Source organism: Nyctereutes procyonoides, unplaced genomic scaffold, assembly GCF_905146905.1.
Source record: "Nyctereutes procyonoides isolate TBG_1078 unplaced genomic scaffold, NYPRO_anot_genome, whole genome shotgun sequence".
NCBI classification, from domain to species: Eukaryota; Metazoa; Chordata; class Mammalia; order Carnivora; family Canidae; genus Nyctereutes; species Nyctereutes procyonoides.
The window spans coordinates 95,522,318-95,545,600 of NW_026575125.1; the positions used below are offsets into that span (position 1 = coordinate 95,522,318).

The 23,283-nt window shown below is 34.0% G+C and overlaps 1 protein-coding gene across 1 annotated transcript; it reads left to right on the plus strand.

Annotated features, from left to right (window-relative positions):
- The first annotated feature begins 12,881 nt into the window (after positions 1–12,881).
- On the plus strand, positions 12,882–13,199 carry LOC129518069 (ATP synthase subunit g, mitochondrial-like). The gene is given in 1 exon segment (XM_055338107.1): positions 12,882–13,199. A coding segment is annotated over 1 exon segment (318 nt).
- The last annotated feature ends 10,084 nt before the right edge of the window (positions 13,200–23,283 follow it).

Sequence of the window (23,283 nt, forward strand, 5' to 3'; positions counted from 1 at the left end):
TCAATAGATGCAGAGAAAGCATTTGACAAAATACAGCATCCATTCCTGATGAAACTCTTGAGAGTGTAGGGATAGAGGGAACCGTCCTCAGCATCTTAAAAGCCATCCATGAAAAGCCCACAGCAAATATCATTCTCAATGGGGAAACACTGGGAGCCTTTCCCCTAAGATCAGGAACAAGACAGGGATGTCCACTCTCACCACTGCTATTCAACATAGTACTAGAAGTCCTAGCCTCAGCAATCAGGCAACAAAAAGAAATAAAAGGCATTCAAATTGGCAAAGAAGAAGTCAACCTCTCCATCTTTTCAGGTGACATGATGCTGTACATAGAAAACCCAAAAGACTCCACCCAACGATTGCTAGAACTCATACAGCAATTCGACAGAGTGGAGGATACAAAATCAATGCCCAGAAGTCAGTGGTAATTCTATACACTAGCGAGACTGAAGAAAGAGAAATTAAGGAGTCAATCCCATTTACAATTGCACCCAAAAGCATAAGATACCTAGGAATAAGCCTAACCAAAGCGGTAAAGGATATATACCCCAAGAACTATAGAACACTTCTGAAAGAAATTGAGGAAGACACAAAGAGATGGAAATATAATCCATGCTCATGGATTGGAAGAATTATCATTGTGAAAATGTAAATGCAACCCAGGGCAATTTACACATTGAATGCAATCCCTATCAAAATACCATGGACTTTCTTCAGAGAGTTGGAACAAATCATCTTAAGACTTGCATGGAGTCAGAAAAGACCCCGAAAAGTCAGGGGAATATTGAAAAAGAAAACCATAGCTGGGGGCATCACAATGCCAGATTTCAGGTTGTACTACAAAGCTGTGGTCATCAAGATAGTGTGGTACTGGCACAAAAACAGACACATTGATCAATGGGACAGAATGAAGAATTCATAAATGGGCCCTCAACTGTATGGTCAACTAATATTCGACAGAGCAGGAAAGACTATCCACTGGAAAAAGGGCAGTCTCTTCAAGAAATGGTGCTGACTGTGGGGATTTACCCCAAAGATACAGATGCAATGAAACACCGGGACACCTGCACCCCGATGTTTCTAGCAGCCATGTCCACAACAGCAAACTGTGGAAGGAGCCTCGGTGTCCATCAAAAGATGAATGGATAAAGAAGATGTGGTTTATGTATACAATGGAATATTACTCAGCCATTAGAAATGACAAATACCCACCATTTGCTTCAACGTGGATGGAACTGGAGGGTATTATGCTGAGTGAAGTAAGTCAATCGGAGAAGGACAAACAATGTATGTTCTCATTCATTTGGGGAATATGAATAATAGTGAAAGGGAATATAAGGGAAGGGAGAAGAAATGGGTAGGAAATATCAGAAAGGGAGACAGAACATAAAGACTCCTAACTCTGGGAAACGAACTAGGGGTGGTGAAAAGGGAGGAAGGCGTGGGGTGGGGGTGAATGGGTGACAGGCACTGAGCAGGGCACTTGATAGGATGAGCACTGGGTGTTATTCTGTATGTTGGTAAATTGAACACCAATAAAATTAAATTTATTATTAAAAAAAAGAAATGGTGCTGAGAAAATTGGACATCCACATGCAGAAGAATGAAACTAGACCACTCTCTTACACCATACACCAAGATAAACTCCAAATGGATGAAAGATATAAATGTGAGACAAGATTCCATCAAAATGTTAGAGGAGAACACAGGCAATACCCTTTTTGAACTTGGCTACAGTAACTTCTTGCAAGATACATCCATGAACACAAGAGAAACAAAAACAGAAATGAATTATTGGCACTTCATCAAGATAAGAAGCTTCTGCGCAGCAAAAGAAACAGACCAAAACTAAAAGACAACCTACAGAATGGGAGAAGATATTTGCAAATGACCTATCGGGTAAAGGGCTAGTGTCCAAGATCTATAAAGAACTTATTAAACTCAACACCAAAGAAACAAACAATCCAATCATGAAATGGGTAAAAGACATGAACAGAGATCTCACAGAGGAAGACATAGACATGGCCAGCATGCACATGAGAAAATGCTCTGCATCACTGGCCATCAGGGAAATACAAATCAAAACCACAATGAGATACCACCTCACACTAGTGAGAATGGGGAAAATTAACAAGACAGGAAAAACCAAATGTTGGAGAGGATGTGGAGAAAGGGGAACCCTCTTGCACTGTTGGTGGGAATGTGAACTGGTGCAGCCACTCCGGAAAACTGTATGGAAGTTCCTCAAAGAGTTAAAAATAGACCTGCCCTACGACCCAGCAATTGCACTGCTGGGGATTTACCCCAAAGATACAGATGCAGTGAAATGCCGCGACACCTGCACCCCGATGTTTATAGCAGCAACGTCCCCAATAGCCAAACTGTGGAAGAAGCCTCGGTGTCCATCGATAGATGAATGGATAAAGAAGATGTGTTTTATGTATACAATAGAATATTACTCAGCTCTTAGAATCGATAGATACCCACTATTTGCTTTGACATGGAGGGACCTGGAGGGTATTATGCTGAGTGAAATAAGTCAATCTGAAAAGGACAAACATTATATGGTCTCATTTGTTTGGGGAATATAAAAATTAGTGAAAGGGAATAAAGGGAAAGGAGAGAAAATGAGTGAATATATCAGTGATGGTGACAAAACATGAGAGACACCTAACTCTGGGAAATGAACAAGGGATAGTGGAAGGGGAAGTGGGCGGGTGTTGGGGTGACTGGGTGGTCGGCACTGAGGGAGGCATTTGGCAGGATGAGCACTGGGTGTTATGTTATATGTTGGCAAATTGAACTCCAATAAAAAATATATAAATTTTAAAAAGTCTTGGTTTTACACTTACACTATAGTATACTAAAGCCAATTTCTTTAAGTCTTAAAGCTCTTTTTAAAATAAAAACGCATTGCTTATAAGAAATTTTTTAAAGCAAATGAAAATAGGGCTTAGTTAAATATGTTAGCACTGTCCTACAAAATTCTGGTATCAGAAATTCTAAATTAAAGAAAATGTTATTAGAGCATCTATTTAGAAGAAGCCTATATGAAAAAAAAATGAGTAAAACATTTTAAAAGTCAATACCAGGGCATGGTTTTATACAGCAAAATTTAGCTGGTGAGATTTATGATGCTTAAGAGTGTCAAAAATTATATTTATTTTCTTTCTGTCATATCCTGTCCCCCCACCAAAAAAAATACTTCAAATGCCTTTTAACAAGAGCTACAGCTGCATTATAATCATTACAGGGGAAAATAGGCAACAACCAATAACAGATGGAGGTTCGTGTTGAGGTAGTAATATATTTAGCTTTCTGGCAGTCAAAGTAAAGAAAGGAAAAATAGGGCAGCCCGGGTGGCTCAGCGGTTTAGCACTGCCTTCAGCCCAGGGTGTGATCCTGGAGACCCGGGATCCAGTCCCACGTCTGGCTCCATGCATGGAGCCTGCTTCTCTCTCTGCCTCTGTGTGTGTGTGTCTCTCATGAGTAAATAAATAAAATCTTTAAACAAAAAAGAAAGGAAAAATAATGGGCTAACTCATTTTCTAATAAAAAAAAAAACAATACAGATTTTCAAATGAAGACAAACTCTTTGTCTAAACCTTCATCCTGGGGATAAATTATTGATGTAATCCTTCATATAAGCAGTTATCAAGCAACAAAATATTGTCTTGGATAATTTTACAAAATAAAAGCAAGGACAGTCTTTATATGATGTTCACTAATGACCATGGATAAGAGCAGTGGGAAAATATGAAACTGAATATTTACTGAGGCATTTCCATGGGGAACTATATTAGTATTATTTGAATATGTAGCACTCTGACAATCTGATTTGATAGAGCTACAGCATAGAGATTCTAACTAGTGCATCCCTATTTCAATGGCTTCCATCATCAAAATAACCTAGAGATCTTTAAAAATGTATATGTCTGGTTCTGATTTTCTAGGAGGATATTTCTTTTTTTTTAATATGGTATTTCAATATGTTTTGGATGGGGTAAGGAATCTGTGTTTTTAATATCTTTCTCTTGTTGGGTCCTCTGACAATTTGACATACTTATTCTTTGGGTTTCCACAGAATGCAACTACTATGTTTGTGCCTAATGTAAGCATTATGTTTACTTGATACTATTTTATTATCATTTATTTATTTTTCCTCTGGGTCTTAAGAAGATATATTTTAGACATTTATTTCCCCAGATTACCCCTAGGAATCCAAACTTCCAAAACCTTAAAATTTAAAGCGACAGGAATAGCACTGGCCTGAGTTCCTAGAAACTCTACATGGTAACATGGCTTAACTTTTTGTTGTTGTTTGGACAAACAAGTAAACCACTTAAAGATAAATTTAAAAAGTAAATTTAAATACATTTGAGGATCTACTGTGTGCCAGGAATTGTATTATTTTATATATGTTATCTTATTTAACCATCAGAGCATTTCTGGAATAGTTAATAATCCTCATTTTATGTTATGAGAAAACTCAAATTCATAGTGGTTAAGCCTTGCCTAAAGTTACACAGCTTGTAAGTGGTAGAGCTGAGATTCAACTGTATTTGAAACCAATATTTGTGGGGCACCTGGGTGGCTCAGTCAGTTAAGCAACTAACTCTTGGTTTCAGCTCATGTTATGATCTCATGGGTCACAAAATTGAGCCTTGTGTCAGGCTCCATGCTCAGCGGGAATATGCTTAAAGATTCTCTCCCCTCACCCCTTCTCTCCCCTAAAATAAATAGAATAATGTTTTTTAAAAAGCAGTGTTTGTATCACTCTCCTATGTCACTTCTATGGTAGGTAATATGGTGTGCTACATACTGTGAATTCATAATGATAACTGATAGCATGATTTAAAATCAGAGTAAAAAAAGTATACACTGCTCCCACTTACTAAACAAGAGGAAAAATAAATGATTCGTTTGAATTTTAAAGTTATTTATGAATCCGTTGATCTCCAAATCCTATTGCAACAAAGGTTTCTTCTCCATAATTGTCCCACTACAAAAAGCTTAGGAGAGATAATCCTTTGATCATTTTATGACGGTAGAGATTTTCTTCTTGCCATTGAGAAATGGATCAAACAGAAAATAACCAGGTGTTAAAAATGAAAACACACAGCAAACGAAAACCCTGATTGAAATATTTTGAAATAAAAAAAGAATCTTAAAACCCCATTAATAAACAGTTACCAAAGGACCAGAATTTAAAGAGATCTTGTTAATTGTGTTTATCTCAGTGTGAAGCCATGTCAGAAAGCCTAAAGCAAATGTGTTTTGTTAAAAGTACTACTGGCACAGCAGGCCCTGAACATTAAAAAGAAAGCTTGTCATTATGGGGCTGCAACCAAGAGAGAAGACTAACACTAGTCTAAATCATTAATATTATATCTTAAATTTGAAATGCTGCATTACAAAGCTATTTATGTCCAGCAGAATTCCCTAATACCAAGCATTTGTCTTAATACTACTTGAATTCAGCATCTATAATCTGTTTAAAATCAAATGAATCACAATTTAGGAACTTGGCCTACTGGTCATATTCAGAGTGTGCTTGGGACTAATGCCAATATTAATTGACACAAAAATGATTTTTCCTTCAGGTAGCTTGATTGATGTCTATAATCTGACAAACAAAATGGAGCTCTATAATCTGAGAACAATGAAAATAATCAGTAGGGCTTCTGGTTCAAGACAATAGGCAGCACACACTTTATAGCCCCTTTTGGTGAAAATCTCCCTGAATAATAGTAATGAAATACTAAAGATAGCAAACCTGTAAATTTTCACTGGAAATTAGAAAGGCATCAGAAAACCAGAGCTTTGACACATATTCTGGAAGAAAGGTGAGACCTTATTGATGGATAATCTATAATGGCAACAACCACAGATCAGGACATGCACAGAATATTTCAGGAGAGGTTACAGCTGCTTTCACCAGAGAGGTGGAATGGGAATAAACTTGTAAACCAACATGATTGATGGTCTACCATAGTTGTCTCCAAGGTTGTGTGCCCATGTAAGGAGATACAGAAGATGATTCTGTGTGGTACACAGAAAAAACATTAGCATCCATTTCTACTTATTTTCTATCAAAAATAAGAAAAATATTATGCGGGATCCCTGGGTGGCGCAGCGGTTTGGTGCCTGCCTTTGGCTCAGGGCACGATCCTGGAGACCCAGGATCAAATCCCACGTCTGGCTCCCGGTGCATGGAGCCTGCTTCTCCCTCTGCCTGTGTCTCTGCTTCCCTCTCTGCATCTCTCATGAATAAATAAATTTAAAATCTTTAAAAAAAAGAAAAATATTATGCTTCTCAATATTATATGAACAGATTGACAGTTGTCTTTGTATGCGACTTAGAAATATATATAATATGCATTTTATATACTAAATATATTATTGACAAGGGAAGGGCCAGAGAGGAGGAGGTTTATTTATTTATATAAATTAATAAATAAAAATTCATATATATAATTACTGATGGATATACTTTTTTGCAACTGATATAGACTATAGAATAGCTGTGTGGGTCAGCAACAATACCCTTATACTGGCCTTTAACTGCATACAGAGATCAAAGTGCTATTGCCTAAAGTATAATCTGCCAGAAAGGGGTTACTGCTATTGTTTTTTTTTTAATTTTTATTATTTATGATAGTCACACACAGAGAGAGAGAGAGAGAGAGAGAGAGAGAGAGGCAGAGGGAGAGGGAGAAGCAGGCTCCATGCACCGGGAGCCCGACGTGGGATTCGATCCCGGGTCTCCAGGATCGCGCCCTGGGCCAAAGGCAGGCTCCAAACCGCTGCGCCACCCAGGGATCCCGGGTTACTGCTATTGTTATGGTAGCTGATAACTCACAGAAGAGCTATCCTCATTTTGATATACAGAAGAGTAATTGTGTGCCTGTTTTCTGCCATAAACACTGAAATATAACCCAGTAGTTTGATATTATTTGACTTTTGGGAGGTCCATGAAAAAAATAGACCTAGGGGATCCCTGGGTGGCTCAGGGGTTTAGCACCTGCCTTTGGCCCAGGGCGTGATCCTGGAGTCCTGGGATTGAGTCCCACATCAGGTTCCCTGCATGGAGCCTTCTTCTCCCTCTGCCTGTGTCTTTGCCCCTCTCTCTCTCTCTCTCTCTCTGTGTGTGTGTGTGTGTGTGAATGTCTCTCATGAATAAATAAATAAAATCTTTAAAAAAATAGACCTTAATAATGAGAGAAAAATTCCTTGATACTACCTTATAATAATAATCTATGTAGTGCTTCATTAGTGTGTATGAATAGAAAACAAAACATCATCAGATATTTGAAAAAAAAGTCTGGCAGCCTAAAAGGAAGCACAACTGAACTTGGAAGAACCAGGGGAAATTTGGTAGAAAATAACTTTTAAAAATTATTCTAATTAATATCCTTGGAAGAATCAAAAAGAACCCACATTCATAAAAAAAGAGCAGGTGGCTTTAAGAAAAGAGTAGTCAGAAAGCAAGATATATTTAAATTTAAATAAAGAAAAAGTTAATAGAATTCAAATTGAATGTAAAACAAATTGCAAAGATATTAGATATCACATAATTATCAAAGTTTTATTGGCAAACAGTAAAAATTATACAACAGAGCCATTGGTAAACGAGTATCTATGGCATATCTAATAAAATTAGATCAGTTGAAAATTGAAGGTAGAGAAAAATTGATAAATATAATGACATGGTAAATGTTTCACAAGAAGATAATTTATATATCAAAATATTAGGGGAATGCTTTTAGAAAGCAAATGAATCCTTCAAATATTTTTGCAAAAATTACCTTATTTTCATGCTGTGAAATTTAAATGCAAAATTATTGAGCTCAGTTAGAAGACTCTTTGGGAATATTATCTTATAATTTGGTTGGAAAAATTGATCTCTAATTCTCTCTAGTGAAAGAAGTAAAAATCAATACTTCTTTCATTCATTGTTTATTCTAAGATATTAATCTGTAGTTTCTGTTGAAACATAAATGCTATTAAATATAAGATAAATAAATGTATATTTTAACTTTTTCCAGGCAAGTTCTCGATAAAACATTTAATTTCTACTATTTTCATAACTATGAAATTTTGGTTCTTGTTTTCAGTATTTTTACTTTAAGTACATTTTTAAAAACATGGGTAGTGAGGTTTTAGAATAGTATGATTTAGGAAGCTGGGTGATCTTAGTCATAGGCAAATAAGGCATACATTTCTAATGTCAACAAGTAGAAAGGAAAAAAAGCTGACTTGTTATGCCAGGAAAAACAAAAAGTTCTATAAGGATGTAATGATCCAAATATGAAGCATTCTAAAATGTGGCATGATTTTGAGGAGTAAATGGAGAGTAAAATAGAAGAATGTATTAGACTTTGATACTGAAGTATCTTCCTTTAAGAGGCTATCTCATTTTTTTTTATTTTTTGTAATCTAGTCATGCTATTTGGCTCTACAGTGAAAATATTTATACAATTATAATATTAAAAAGTATTAAATACAGATTTATATAACTTTAACAACCATAAAGATGGGTATTTTAATTATATTTAAGGTATAAGATTTAAATCTTGTCAATATAAAAAAAAGGTCACGTTAAGTTGAAATGTAAAGGGGAGAAATATTATATTTTCTCTCTGACAGTGAGGGAGTCAATGGCTATAATTTAAAATCAATAAATGAAGAAATAAAGCTTTATAAAGATAATAGAATTATAAAAACAAAATGTATCTAACACATATTGGAAAGTTTGGAGAGAAAGTGTTCTGAGCTCAATACTTCATATTTAAATAAATGTTCTTTAAATTTCATTTAAAGACTAGGAGTATAAGCTTATTACTTAACAGTTATTTTGATAATCACCAGAAAAACAAAAGAAATGACTACTAAAGTAGGAAGGCTGGTAATATGAGATTAGGGTGGATTTTAAAAAACATTTTATTTATAGCCTTCCATGCTTTTGAAATTCAATTTCCATGTATATGTGTTATATCTTTTCCTTCCTCACCCTCTAGTTCCATCCTTCTGAAGTAACCAGTAGTAACAATTTGATGTGTATCCATTCATACCCTTCTAACTGCTAATTCTTTTCTGTCTCTCTGTTTCTCTATCTCTGTCTCTCCCTCTCTTATATTTTATTTTATTTTAATCCAACTGTGATTATATGATTCACATTACTCTGCAATTTTATTTTAGTTTTTTTAATGTATAATTTTTACCTCCATCCAGGTCAATATATAGGTTCAATTCACTCTTTTATTAGCTGCACAATATTCTATTGAACAGCAATATTCAGGGGTGCATTTTAGTTCCTGCTGTGATTGGTCAATGCCTTTGTTACAATGAATGTTAAATATTTTGTATATCTCCACTGAATAAGCCATAATTTATTCCACCAATTCATTATTTCTGTATATTCAAGCTACTATAATGCTAAAATAACACACATATGCGCCCATATAGGTACACAAACATGCATGTATACACATATGTATGTACATGTTACTGCTTTTGTTTTTGTTTTTTTTTTTTGTAGGTAAGATTCCTAAAAGAGTGCTTGTTGGCCCAAGTAATATTCACATATTTATTTTAAGTATATTGCAATATTACTTTCTTAAAAATATTCTGGTATTTCACAGTCCAACTAGCGATAATGAGAATGTCTTTTCTCATCTCTACCCATATTTGGTACCCATATTGTCTTTGTTAATTTTACCATTAGATGGGTAAAAAAAAAGTGGAACATTGTCATTTTAATTGGAACTTCCCTGACCACTAGTCAGATTTAGTCTCTTTCCATTTGAATATTTGCATTTTGATTTTCTTGGAATTGGTTACTTTGTAAAAAGTTTGTAAACTCCAGTACCAATTATTAAATAAATGATGCTTTATTACTTGAATGAAAATGCCAACTTTGACACATTTTAATTTATATCTGAGATATATTTAGATAGTTATGCTCCACAACCAATATATTTTTCTATTCTTATCCAACTTAGAATAAATTTACTTTTTAATCTAGAAGGCCTTATATCGGTAATACTGCACTATTAATTTTAATATAACATTATTGGAATTTGATGATCTTTATTATTTTTTATAAATTTTTATATCATTTACTTCAATTCCAAAAGTTTGGAATAGGTAAATTTATGTATTCATTTTGGAATAATTTGAGATGTTCATGCTATTAACCATCTCTAGACAGGAAAATACTACTCATTCCCAATAGTTCTGGTGTTTTTATGTCTTTCTATAAGACTTGGTTATTAATTTAAATAATCATTATCACTCATCTCAAATAAATAAATAAAATCTATTTTAAAAATGTTTAATTCAGAGGTTTTAGTAACTTCATAAGAATATGCAATCATAGCCACCAGTTACAAAATTATTTGTATCACTCCAAAAAGAAACCGCATACCCATTAGCCATAATCAAATTTCTGTCACTATGGATTTGCCTATTCTGGGAATTTTATGTAAATTGAATTACATTAAAAAAATAAATTGAATTACATAATAATTGGTATTTTGAGATCAGCTTCTTCCACTTAGTGTAATGTTTTCAAAATCCATCCATATTGTAATATATACCACTACTCCATTTCTTTTTATTACATTTTAGGGATATACCATTTATTATTTGTCCAATGTTCCATTGATGGACATTTGAATTGTTTCCATTTTGATGCCATTGTTAACAATTCTGCTATAAACATGCCTGTACAAGTCTTTGTGTGGACATTTTGTCTTCATTTCTATTGGGCATATACTTAGGAGTGAACATGACAAGGCACAAGGTAACTCTATGTTTATATTTTCAAGGACCTGCCAAACTGTTTTCCATAAAGGCTGCAACATTTTATATTTCTACAAGCAATGTTGGAGAGTCCCAATTTTACCAAATCTTTATCAACACTTATTATGATCTCTTCCACTTATTTGCCACCCTAGTGGACATGAAGTTGTAACATATGGTGATTTTCATTAGCACTACGCTGATGGCTAATGATATTGAGCATCTGTTTTTTTTTCTTAATTACCATTTATATGTACCTTCTTTGGAGAAATGCATATTTGAAACCTGTCCTTTTTTAAAATTAGATTGTAGACTTCTTACTGTTGAGTTAGTAGATTTTGTTAAATATTCTGGACACTAAACCCTTACGAAATATATGATTTGCAGATATTTTATCCCACTATGTTTTTAAATTTTTATCCCTTTTGTGGATCTCTGTTTTTGATTGGAATATTTAATACATTTGTATTTAATCTAAGTTTTAGATAATTTAGAATCTGTGTCTGTCATTTTGCTATTTGTTTTTTATCTCTCATGTTTTTTCCTTTTATTTCCTTATTCTTTACTTTGTTGTAAATATATATTTTCTAGTATATTATTTAATCCCTTTGTTATTTTAATTAACATTTGAGTTATCTCCTTAGCAGTTTCCCTAAGGATTACAATTAACATTTTAACTTAAAAACATATATTTCAATGTAGTACCATCTTAATTTCAATTGTATATATGCATTGGTCCTGTATTTCTCAGTTTCCATGTGCTAGTTCCCATGAGTTAGATCCTAATATCAACTCAGTTTCTTAATTATTATTTTATGCAGTTTTAAAAAATCGTATAGGAAAGAAACAATTTTAAACCAATAATGCATTTAATATCATAATTTGTATTTTACTATATACTTACCATTACTAGCGCTATTGATGGGTTGATTGGTTGATTAGAATTACTATATAGTGTCTTTTTATTACATCCCCAGGATTCTCTTTATCATCTGGCAAAAAATTCTGTTTTTATTTATTTGGGTGATATGTTAATTTTGCCTTCACTTTTGAGGTATAATTTTGCTAAGTGTGGAATTCTTGGTCAACAGTCTTTCTTTTGGCACTTTAAATATGTCATCCCACAGTCCTCTAGATTCCACAGCTTTTGTTGGAAAATCAGTTGTACATCTTATTAAAGTTTTCTTTTATTTGATGGTTTACTTCTCTCTTGCTGTGTTTTATATTCAAAACATTTTCTAGCCTTTGATGAGGTGCTTTCTATACATGTTGAAGCTTGGTGTCAACATTCTGGCAAGCCACTGCCAACTCTACCTTAGCCTTCACTGCTTGCTATGTAGAGCCTCCATAGGTGCACCACAGGATGAGAGAATAGGGCCTCTCAGATCTTCCTGAACATGCACATAGTCTGTACATGCACTTGGCATTCTCAATTTCTAGGAATATGTGAGGTGTCTTCAAAGCCCACAGTAGATATCTTATTTGCCAACTTTTCCCTTTACGTTTCTAGTCATAATCTTGTTTGCTCCAACAGTTATCACTACCTCAGGAAGCAATTAAGCAATTGTCACTGATTGTTTTTGGTTGTTTTGATGCCCCAGGAAAAAGGCTGTTCCCAGTAAGTTCAGAGTCAGGTCAAACAACAACATTCCCAGAAAGTGGGGGTTTCTAAGTAATTGTCAGTGAAGTTTAATAATGACAGTTCTCTAGGGATGGAGTTTTAGGGTGCTACAAACTTGATTTTCTCTCTCTAGTGCTGTGCAACAACTGGTGTTAATGCAGGATTTTGAGGATACCACAGAGCTGAGGGGAAGAAAATGGGTATAAGGCAAGCAAAACCTGCTGTTATTTCAAAGACTTAACCATTTTTTCCTGAATAAATGCTCCTTGAATGGTTGTAAACATTTGGTTAATTTCCAGAGTTTTGGAAAAGATGATTTTAACACTTTTTACTACTGTTTTTATTGTTTTTGTGGAGGAACTGATTTTCAGAGGTTCTTACTCCACTATTCCTAAAGTACTAGCCCCATTCTATACAATTTAAAGACGTGTTTTAGACTTTACATTCTGGAACCATGTCCCAGTTTGTCTGTAACCTCATGGAGAAGGCCTTGGTGCTGATGAATGCTGCTGGGACTTACTTAAAGCCTTGATTGGCTACATTTTGGCACTAAGCCAAGGTTGAGCTGGTTCCTCCATCCCCTGCTGAGATCTCTACAGCTATTTGCAGCTTGAAAAAAAGAGTCAAGAGTAGCTTCAAATGGCTCATGGTTAAGGAAGCTCAGCCGAATGGTTTGGTTGCCACTGAGGTGTGGATGTGGTTTTATGTTGGTAAGATCATAAATAAGCAAGCGTGGAATCATTGGCTAAAATGTTTGAAGACAAATCTTTAATATTTATATATATTTGGTTTATTATTTGAGTGTTGTTGGACCATGTGTGATCAGACTAGTTATTTGAATAAAATATGATAGTGTATCAAAAAAAGATTTTTTACATATTCTTATTATATTTATCTCTTGATATTTTGTTAAAATTTTAAAAAGGATGGATTACTCACTTATGAATTATGGAAGATAGTGAAGAAAAAAATTTGCTTTTTGTTTATCTTGTACCCAGAAACCTTTATAAATTACATCATCCATTTTGATAGGTTTTTTTAAATGTAATTTCATAGGTTTTCTTAATCAGCAATTAGGTTAACTACAAACAAAAAAATGTTTCTTGGTTTCTAATACATACACTATTTTAGTCTCTTTTTATATTGAATAAAACTTCTAAAACAAGTCTTATTGGCATGGTTGCCAACCTCATTGACTTATTTCTAATTTATTGAAATTGACCTCTGATCCACAAATAAGATACTATTCAATGTTGGTTTTTCATGAATAGTATTTTTCATAATTAATATTCCTATTTTATAAAGAGTCATTCCTATATTTGGTTGTGGAATGCTATTAAATATCTTTTCAGTATTTAAAGATATAACCATATGGTTTTCTTCACTTAATTTGTCAATGTAGTGACCTTTGTTAATCTATTTCTTAATGGTTGAAATGATGAACCATTCTTACAATTTAATAATTAAGTTTACTTGATTATTTTGTATTATTTTATTTGGTGATGATTTTGATTGTTAATGTTTCATTTAAAAGTTTTTCATGACATTACTGTGATTTTTGTATCAAACTGAAAGAATAACTAAAAGCTCAATTTAATTATTTCCTTATCCCTGATATTGAGGTAAGACTTTAAGATTGCTTTTGTTACCCACAAACTCACATTCAATTGGTTGATTTAATATGTTTGTATTTTTAGTTTCCAGCTGATATTAACAACTACACTAGTACATATATTTTGTTTTAACAATTCTTATAAGAACAATAATAATGAGCACTGGGTATTATATGCAACTGATGAATTATTGAATACTACATCTGAAACTAATGATTAACTATATGTTTGGCAAATTGAATTTAAATTAAAAAAGGTTAAAAAAGAACAATAAAAATGCTATAATAATTATAAGAAGGAGTATAAGGAAAAGGAAGAGAAGATACAATAGATGATGTATTAGTTAAGGCATACAAAGAAATAAGTGGTGATTATTTTTGTCATTACTGAAGAATGCTCTAGAATAAGTAACTGTGAATTATATTAGTAAGAGAGATAGATACAGAGAGACAGAGGAGGAAACATATAGCTTATTTTAAAAACATAATAGGCAAAGGGAAAATATGGGATTTTTTTTCCTCTGACACTAATGTCATGCCTGTAACTACATTCCATAATTGGAATATTGTCTGTTTTGATTAATTCTGTGATTAATATCAGTCATTGCCGAGACAACTATTAAGTATTTTCTGGTAGGTATGGTTAAGATGAACTATGTGATGTCAATATACATATATAAATATATACACTTATATCTACACACATAAATATATACATGCATGTATTATATGCACATATATAAATATATATATATTTAGATTTTCATTTACTTATTTGAGAGAGAGTATGGTGGGGGAGGAACAGAGTGAGAAGGATAAACCAAATCCATGCTGAGTGCAAAGCCTGATGTGGGACCCAATCTCATGATCCTGAGATCATGACCTGAGCCAAAATCAAGACTTGGACACTTAACTGACTGAGTCATCCAGACATCACATTAATATACTTTTTTAAGTGTCATCCATCATGTATTACTATAATGGAATTAGCCTAAATAAAGTGAATTAATTCCTAAAATAATTTTTGGGTTAATCATTCCTGATTCTAAACCCTGGAACTGGGACACCTGGGTGGCTCAGCAGTTGAACATCTGCCTTCCCCTCAGAGCCTGATCCCAGCGTCTGGGATTGAGTCACACATTGGACTTCTTACCGAGAGCCTGCTTCTCCCTCTGCCTATGTCTTTGCCCTCTCTCTGTCTCTCATGAATAAATATAATCTTTAAAAAATAAATATAAGCCCAGAACTTTGAGAGATTCTAAACCCTGAAACTTCTAGTTGTTCTTGTTGCTGCTATTTTCCTTTTATTTTGAAAGAATTTTAGACTTACAGAAAGTGATAAAATCATACAGAAATCCTATATATCCCTCATCCAACTTTTTCTAAGAAGAAGATCTTACATAACAATAGTAAAATTATCAAACCCAGGAAATTAACATTGGAAAATATGATTAATAAACTGTAGAACTTCCTTCAGTTTTACTAAAGTTTTAACTAAACTCTCAAGTTTTTTAATTGATATAAGATAGTTAACTGAGGGAGCCTGGATTGTTTGCAATTTTTGTTGATATATAATTCACATCATATAAAATTTGCCCTTCTAAAGTGTTTTAATTAAGTTTTAAATTTTAATTCCACTATAGTTAACATACAGTATTATATTAGTTTCAGGCATACAATATAGTGATTCAACAATTCCCAGTGCTCATCATGACCCAGCACTCATCATGAGAAGTGCAATCGTTAATCCCCATCACCTATTTCACCCATCCCCCCAACTTGTCTCTGGTAACCATCAGTTGGTCCTCTATACCTACAGGTATACCTCTCAGGTGTTAATTTCTTGACTTCTTTCATCTTGAGCTTCATCTTCAATATGTCGTTTTTCCTCTTTTTTTTTTTTTATCTTCCATTACCTTGACAATTTTAAGAGCATTGGTCAGTTATTTTGACATACATGTACTTGTTTTCTTTTGTAAGTTAAAAATAAAATGATGGAAAACAGAAGTCCTTCCTATGGTACAAATAAATACCTTCTAAGTCTATAGAGAGCTACAAATTTAAATGACTGAAATTATAAATCTGCCAACTATTTATATCTGGAGGTTCTTCCCTCAGAGTGGAGAAAATGGAAAAGGATTGGAAATCCAATGTGCTTCCTAATATTTGCTCTGGTGCATTCTCCAGAATATTCAGAAATCTAGTTATTTTCTGCATATGAATTGAATAACTCAGTTCTGATCTGAATCGAAAATGGATCATATTCTCTCAAGATTGAAATATAATAAACTGATCAGAGAATAATTCACTCATTTGAAAAGATATGTGAAAATGAATATGAAGATAACCATGTTTGCATATTCAGAGAATGACCCATCTTGTTAGCTTCATTATTACCAAATAAATGGTAAATTTATGAAAACCACTATCCTTTTATAAAGACTGAAATTCTAAAAACATAATAATAATGATGAAGTATAGAAAAATTTTATGAAAGTACTATAATCATATTAGTGTTGAGATCCATAGAGCTTAAAAACAGAACTATGGTTAGATAAAATCTATTGCATAGAAAACAAACTATAGAAAACTTACCTTAGGGCAGCCTGGGTGGCTCAGCGATTTAGCGCTGCCTTCAGCCCAGGGCCTGATCCTGGAGACCTGGGATCTGAGTCCCACGTAAGGCTCCCTGCATGGAGCCTGCTTCTCCCACTGCCTTTGTCTCTGCCTCTCTCTCTTTCTCTCTGTCTGTGTCTCTCATGAATAAATAAAATCTTAAGAAATGTGTGGGAAATATCAGAAAGGGAGACAGAACATAAAGTCTCCTAACTCTGGGAAATGAACTAGGGGTGGTGGAAGGGGAGGAGGGCGGGGGGTGGGGGTGAATGGGTGACGGGCACTGAAGGAGGCACTTGACGGGATGAGCACTGGGTGTTATTCTGTATGTTGGTAAATCAAACACCAATAAAAATTAATTTATTAAAAAAATAAATAAATAAAACTTACCTTAAGGTAACTTTCCCCCTTGGCTTATTATAATAAATTACTCCTCCTTTGTTCAACATTTATTAAGCAATCTAAATAATATCACATAGTTTTCAAAATAGTTTACCGAGGGAGTCTGGATTTTTTCCAAATTTTATTGAGATATAATTCACATCATATAAAATTGTCCTTTTAAAATGTTTGATTTAGTGTTTTTTAGTAACAAGGTTTTGCAACATTGCTATGATATAACTGCAGAATATTTTCATTTCCTCAAAAAAAAAAATCCCTTACCTAATTAGCCATCACTCCCAGTTGCCACATTCACCCATTAACCACTAATCTAATTTCTGCCTGTACGGATTTGCTTATTCTGGATATTTCATATAAGAGGAATCATACAATGTGCATTCAATTGTATCTGGCTTATTTAACTGAGAATAATGTTTTCTAGGTTCAGCCATTTCATAGCATTTAAGAGTACTTAGCTCCTTTATATGGCTGAATAATGACCCACTGTATGGAAATAAAATATTTTCTTTATCCATTCCACAGTTGATGGACATTTGAATTATTTCCACTTTTTAGTTATTATGAATGATGCTTCTATGAACATTTCTGTGCATGTTTTTGCGAAGACATTTATTTTCATTAATCTTAGGTATGTACCCAGTAGTAGAGTTTCTAGGTATTATGGTAATCCAGTTTTATTTGAGGAACTGTCAAAGTGATTTCCACAGTGGATGAACCATTTTACATTCCTTTCAGCAATATAGAAGAGTTCCAATTTCTACACATCCTTATCAACATTTATTATTGCCCATCTTTTTATTATAGCCATCCTAGTGGATATGCAGTGGTATCTCATTATACTTTTCATTTGCCTTTCCCTAATGACTAATGATGTTGAGCATTTTTTGATGCACTTAATCACATTTGTACATGTTTTTTAGAGAAAAGTTCATTCAGATCCATTTCCCATGATTTTATATTGGATTATTTGCTTTTTTATTGTTAAGATGTAAAATCCCTTTATATATTCTGGATACTAAACCCTTATCTAATACATGCATTGAAAATAGTTTCTTCCATTATGTGGCTTGTATTTTCACTTTCTTGATGGTGTCCTTTAGTGCACAAAGGTTTTAAGTCTAATTTATAAGTCACTTAATTCTTTATACCTGATTCCACTTATATAGAGAGATAGAGAAATAGATGATAGATAGATAGATAGATAGATGATAGATAGATAGATAGATAGAGATATTTATAGTCCTTTCTTATAAAGTTGTGGTGAAAATTATAAGTTTATAGGTGCAAAGTGTTTACAATAGCACCTGATGGTAAGCATTAAAAAAAGTGTTGGCTACTATTGTTGTTATATATTTGCTTAGTTCATAATGTGACCTTTAATGTAAGAGAATTATTTTGAGTATAAGAAATACATTGGTTATACTTATCAAGTATCAAAATATTCTCGGTAGCTATTATGAACCTAAGAGTATGATAGGAATGGGGGGATATTTATATATAAAATGCAGTTCTTGCTTTTAAGAAGCTAAGTTTGAAGAAATTACATAGTCATGGATTTATGCATACCTATGAGGACAACCAAATTCTGGTGATATCCAGAAGGAAAAATATAAGATCCCTACTCTCATGGAGCATCTAAATAAAAAGATAAGCACATAAGATATATGCTAAATGTCTAATATGCTACACAAAAGCAAGTACTATAAAGTCACAGTAAATGGGCATAATAATGAAAGTTCTACAAAGTAAGTAAAACTCATGAGAAAGTAATATATAACACATGAATCCTGCATAAATGATAACCACAATAAGAGGTATTCATAAAAATCATATATAAAGGCATTATTTTGTGATGATTAGCTTGGCTGCTGCCTGAAGATTACATTACAGAGAAGTTTGAGAGGAGAGTTATGATGATTTATCATGCATAAGGTCATGGGGGTTTGGTTTTCTTGTGTCAGAAATAGAAAGGGATGTGAATAGGGCAGATAAGAAAAGTATTTCAAAAGAAATGTCTACTCTGGCATCATAGATGATTGTATAATTTCAAGACTGAGAGACTTAGGGAATATTATTCTTATTCATTTTATATTCCTTTCAATTAAGCAACATTAAATAAATATATATTAAAATGTTAATATTTAGAATGTGTGTGTGTGTGTGTGTGCGTGTATGTATAGTTTTCAATATTCCTTTTGGTTCCAAGAAAGGTTTGTATTGCTTTCTAAGCATAAATGATTTTTTAACAAGTATTGGATGAAATTTTGATTTTTTTTGCTCAAAATGTTAGACAATCACAAATTACATTTGATACACTTTAGTTTTATTGTATTTCATCTAAATATGTCAAATACTTCCATTATTTTAAAGTAAATCTGTAATGTCAAATAGTTGAAGTAAAAAAGAAACTATATTTTATTTTTCATCAGTTTTCTTCATTACACCTTCCTTCATATGTTGACACCATATTGAAATTAGATTTCTTCATTTATTAAAATTTATTTATTCAATAAAATTTATCAGTCACCGACCATATACCCCTGAGAAAATGAAGGAAAAACAGTCCCTTTTCTTCAAGCTTACAATAAAAGAGAGTCATGTAAAAAATAAAAAGCCAAGAGTGATACACTAAGAATTATAATGGAAGTTTTATAATGCATACTAGAACCCCCCAAAAAGATGAAGTGATTAACTCTGGTAGAAAAAAAGAGATAATGAAATCTTCATAGAGGAAGTTATACTTAATCTGAGCCTTAAAATTTGAAGAGGATTTTAACAGAGAAATTGAGGAAAGAAGTTTAAAGTAAGTTAAGTGATATAAATAAAAGTGCAAAGCATGGAAAAACATTGCAAATGTGGAAAATGGAGAAAAGTTCTAAATTGGCTATAACTGTCTTACTTGAGCAACTTGATCTATTATGAAGACATAAAGATACAGGAGGAGGAGCAAGAATTTGACAGATTATGGTTTTAAATTTTGCCATGTTGTATTTGAGTTGCCCATGGAACACCTGCTTGGAAATATCCAGTAATTGATCTGAAACATGCACACAGATGCACACACGCACATACACACACACGCACAGACTTTTCCCAGTTCCCTTATATTACTATCCTTTTAACATATCTAACATATCCAATTATCTTTTTTCCCCTCTGAAACTGATTCGTTGACCACTTAATCACTGCTGTAGAGTATCGCATAATTATACAATAATGTGGATAATATATGCCATGTAAATTTATAGTTTTCGATCTCAGCCAATTCTTCAGGGCCTACATCCTACATGGAATTCCCCTATGCATATCTAGTCAGTTTTTTCTTATCCAGCATAGCAATCATATAAATCTTTTCAGGGCTCTTTAAACCACTCCTCCCTCCTCTACTGAACAAAAGACCTCCTTTATTCCAAAAAACATACAGATTTCACTGTATCCAATATATATATTTTCTTCTATTAGGTTGGAAGAAATATCTTTGTTTAAGGCTAATATATTTTTCAACTATAAGCTGGTTATCATTCCCTTCTGCTATTCAGATAACTTTTCCTTGGATGATTCCATCTTTATTATTTTCTTTTTCTTTTTTATGATAATTTATTTTTTATTGGTGTTCAATTTACCAACATAAAAATAACACCCAGTGCTCATCCTGTCAAGTGCTCCGCTCAGTGCCTGTCACCCATTCACCCCCAACCCCCGGCCTCCTCCCCTTCCACCACCCCTAGTTCGTTTCCCAGAGTTAGGACTCTTTATGTTCTGTCTCCCTTTCTGATATTTCCCACACATTTCTTCTCCCTTCCCTTATATTCCCTTTCAATATTATTTATATTCCCCAAATGAATGAGAACATGCAATGTCCTTCTCCGATTGACTTACTTCACTCAGCATAATACCCTCCAGTTCCATCCACGTTGAAGGAAATGGTGAGTATTTGCCTTTCTAATGGCTGAATAATATACCATTGTATACATAAACCACATCTTCTTTATCCATTCATCTTTTGATGGACACCGAGGCTCCTTCCATAGTTTGGCTATTGTGGACATTGCTGCTAGAAACATCGGGGTGCAGGAGTCCCAGCGTTTCATTGCATCTGAATCTGGGGTAAATCCCCAAAAGTGCAATTGCTGGGTCCTAGGGCAGGTCTATTTTTAACTCTTTGAAGAACCTCCACACAGTTTTCCAGAGTGGCTGCACCAGTTCACATTCCCACCAACAGTGTAAGAGGGTTCCCTTTTCTCCGCATTCTCTCCAACATTTGTGGTTTCCTGCCTTGTTAATTTTCCCCATTCTCACTGGTGTGAGGTGGTATCTCATTGTGGTTTTGATTTGTATTTCCCTGATGGCAAGTGATGCAGAGCATTTTCTCATGTGCATGTTGGCCATGTCTATGTCTTCCTCTGTGAGATTTCTCTTCATGTCTTTTGCCCATTTCATGATTGTATTGTTTGTTTCTTTGGTGTTGAGTTTAAGAAGTTCTTTATAGATCTTGGATACTAGCCCTTTATCTGATAGGTCATTTGCAAATATCTTCTCCCATTCTGTAGGTTCTCTTTTAGTTTTGTTCACTGTATCCTTTGCTGTGCAAAAGCTTCTTATCTTGATGAAGTCCCAATAGTTCATTTTTGCTTTTGTTTCTTTTGCCTTCGTGGATGTATCTTGCAAGAAGTTGCTGTGGCCGAGTTCAAAAAGGGTGTTGCCTGTGTTCTCCTCTAGGATTTTGATGGACTCTTGTCTCACATTTAGATCTTTCATCCATTTTGAGTTTATCTTTGTGTATGGTGCAAGAGAATGGTCTGGTTTCATTCTTCTGCATGTGGATGTCCAATTTTCCCAGCACCATTTATTGAAGAGACTGTCTTTCTTCCAGTGGGTAGTCTTTCCTCCTTTATCGAATATTACTTGACCATAAAGTTGAGGGTCCACTTCTGGGTTCTCTATTCTGTTCCATTGATCTATGTGTCTGTTTTTGTGCCAGTACCACACTGTCTTGATGACCACAGCTTTGTCATACAACCTGAAATCTGGCATTGTGACGCCCCCAGATATGGTTTTCTTTTTTAAAATTCCCCTGGCTATTTGGGGTCCTTTCTGATTCCACACAAACTTAAGAGTATTTATTCCAACTCTCTGAAGAAAGTCCATGGTATTTTGATAGGGATTGCATTAAACGTGTAAATTGCCCTGGGTACCATTGACATTTTCACAATATTAATTCTGCCAATCCATGAGCATGGAATATTTTTCCATCTCTTTGTGTATTCCTCAATTTCTTTCAGAAGTGTTCTATAATTTTTCAGGTATAGATCCTTTACCTCTTTGGTTAGGTTTATTCCTAGGTATCTTATGCTTTGGGGTGAAATTGTAAGTGGGATTGACTCCTTAATTTCTCTTTCTTCAGTCTCATTGTTAGTGTATAGAAATGCCATTGATTTCTGGGCATTGATTTTATATCCTGCCACGTTACCAAATTGCTGTATGAGTTCTAGCAATCTTGGGGTGGAGGCTTTTGGGTTTTCTATGTAGAGTATCATGTCATCGGCGAAGAGGGAGAGTTTGACTTCTTCTTTGCCAGTTTGAATGTCTTTAATGTCTTTTTGTTGTCTGATTGCTGAGGCTAGGACTTCCAATACTATGTTGAATAGCAGTGGTGAGAGTGGACATCCCTGTCTTGTTCCTGATCTTAGGGGAAAGGCTCCCAGTGCTTCCACATTGAGAATGATATTTGCTGTGGGCTTTTCATAGATGGCTTTTAAGATGTCGAGGAATGTTCCCTCTATCCCTACACTCTGATGAGTTTTGATCAGGAATGGATGCTGTATTTTGTCAAATGCTTTCTCTGCATCTAATGAGAGGATCATATGGTTCTTGGTTTTTCTCTTGCTGATATGATGAATCACATTGATTGTTTTACGAGTGTTGAACCAGCCTTGTGTCCCGGGCATAAATCCTAATTGGTCATGGTGAATAATCTTCTTATTGTATTGTTGGATCCTTTTGACTAGTATCTTGTTGAGAATTTTTGCATCCATGTTCATCAGGGATATTGGTCTGTAATTCTCCTTTTTGGTGGGGTATTTGTCTGGTTTTGGAATTAAGGTGATGCTGGCCTTATAGAAGGAATTTGGAAGTACTCCATCTCTTTCTATCTTTCCAAACAGCTTTAGTATAATAGGTATGGTTTCTTTTTTAAACGTTTGATAGAACTCCCCTGGGAAGCCAT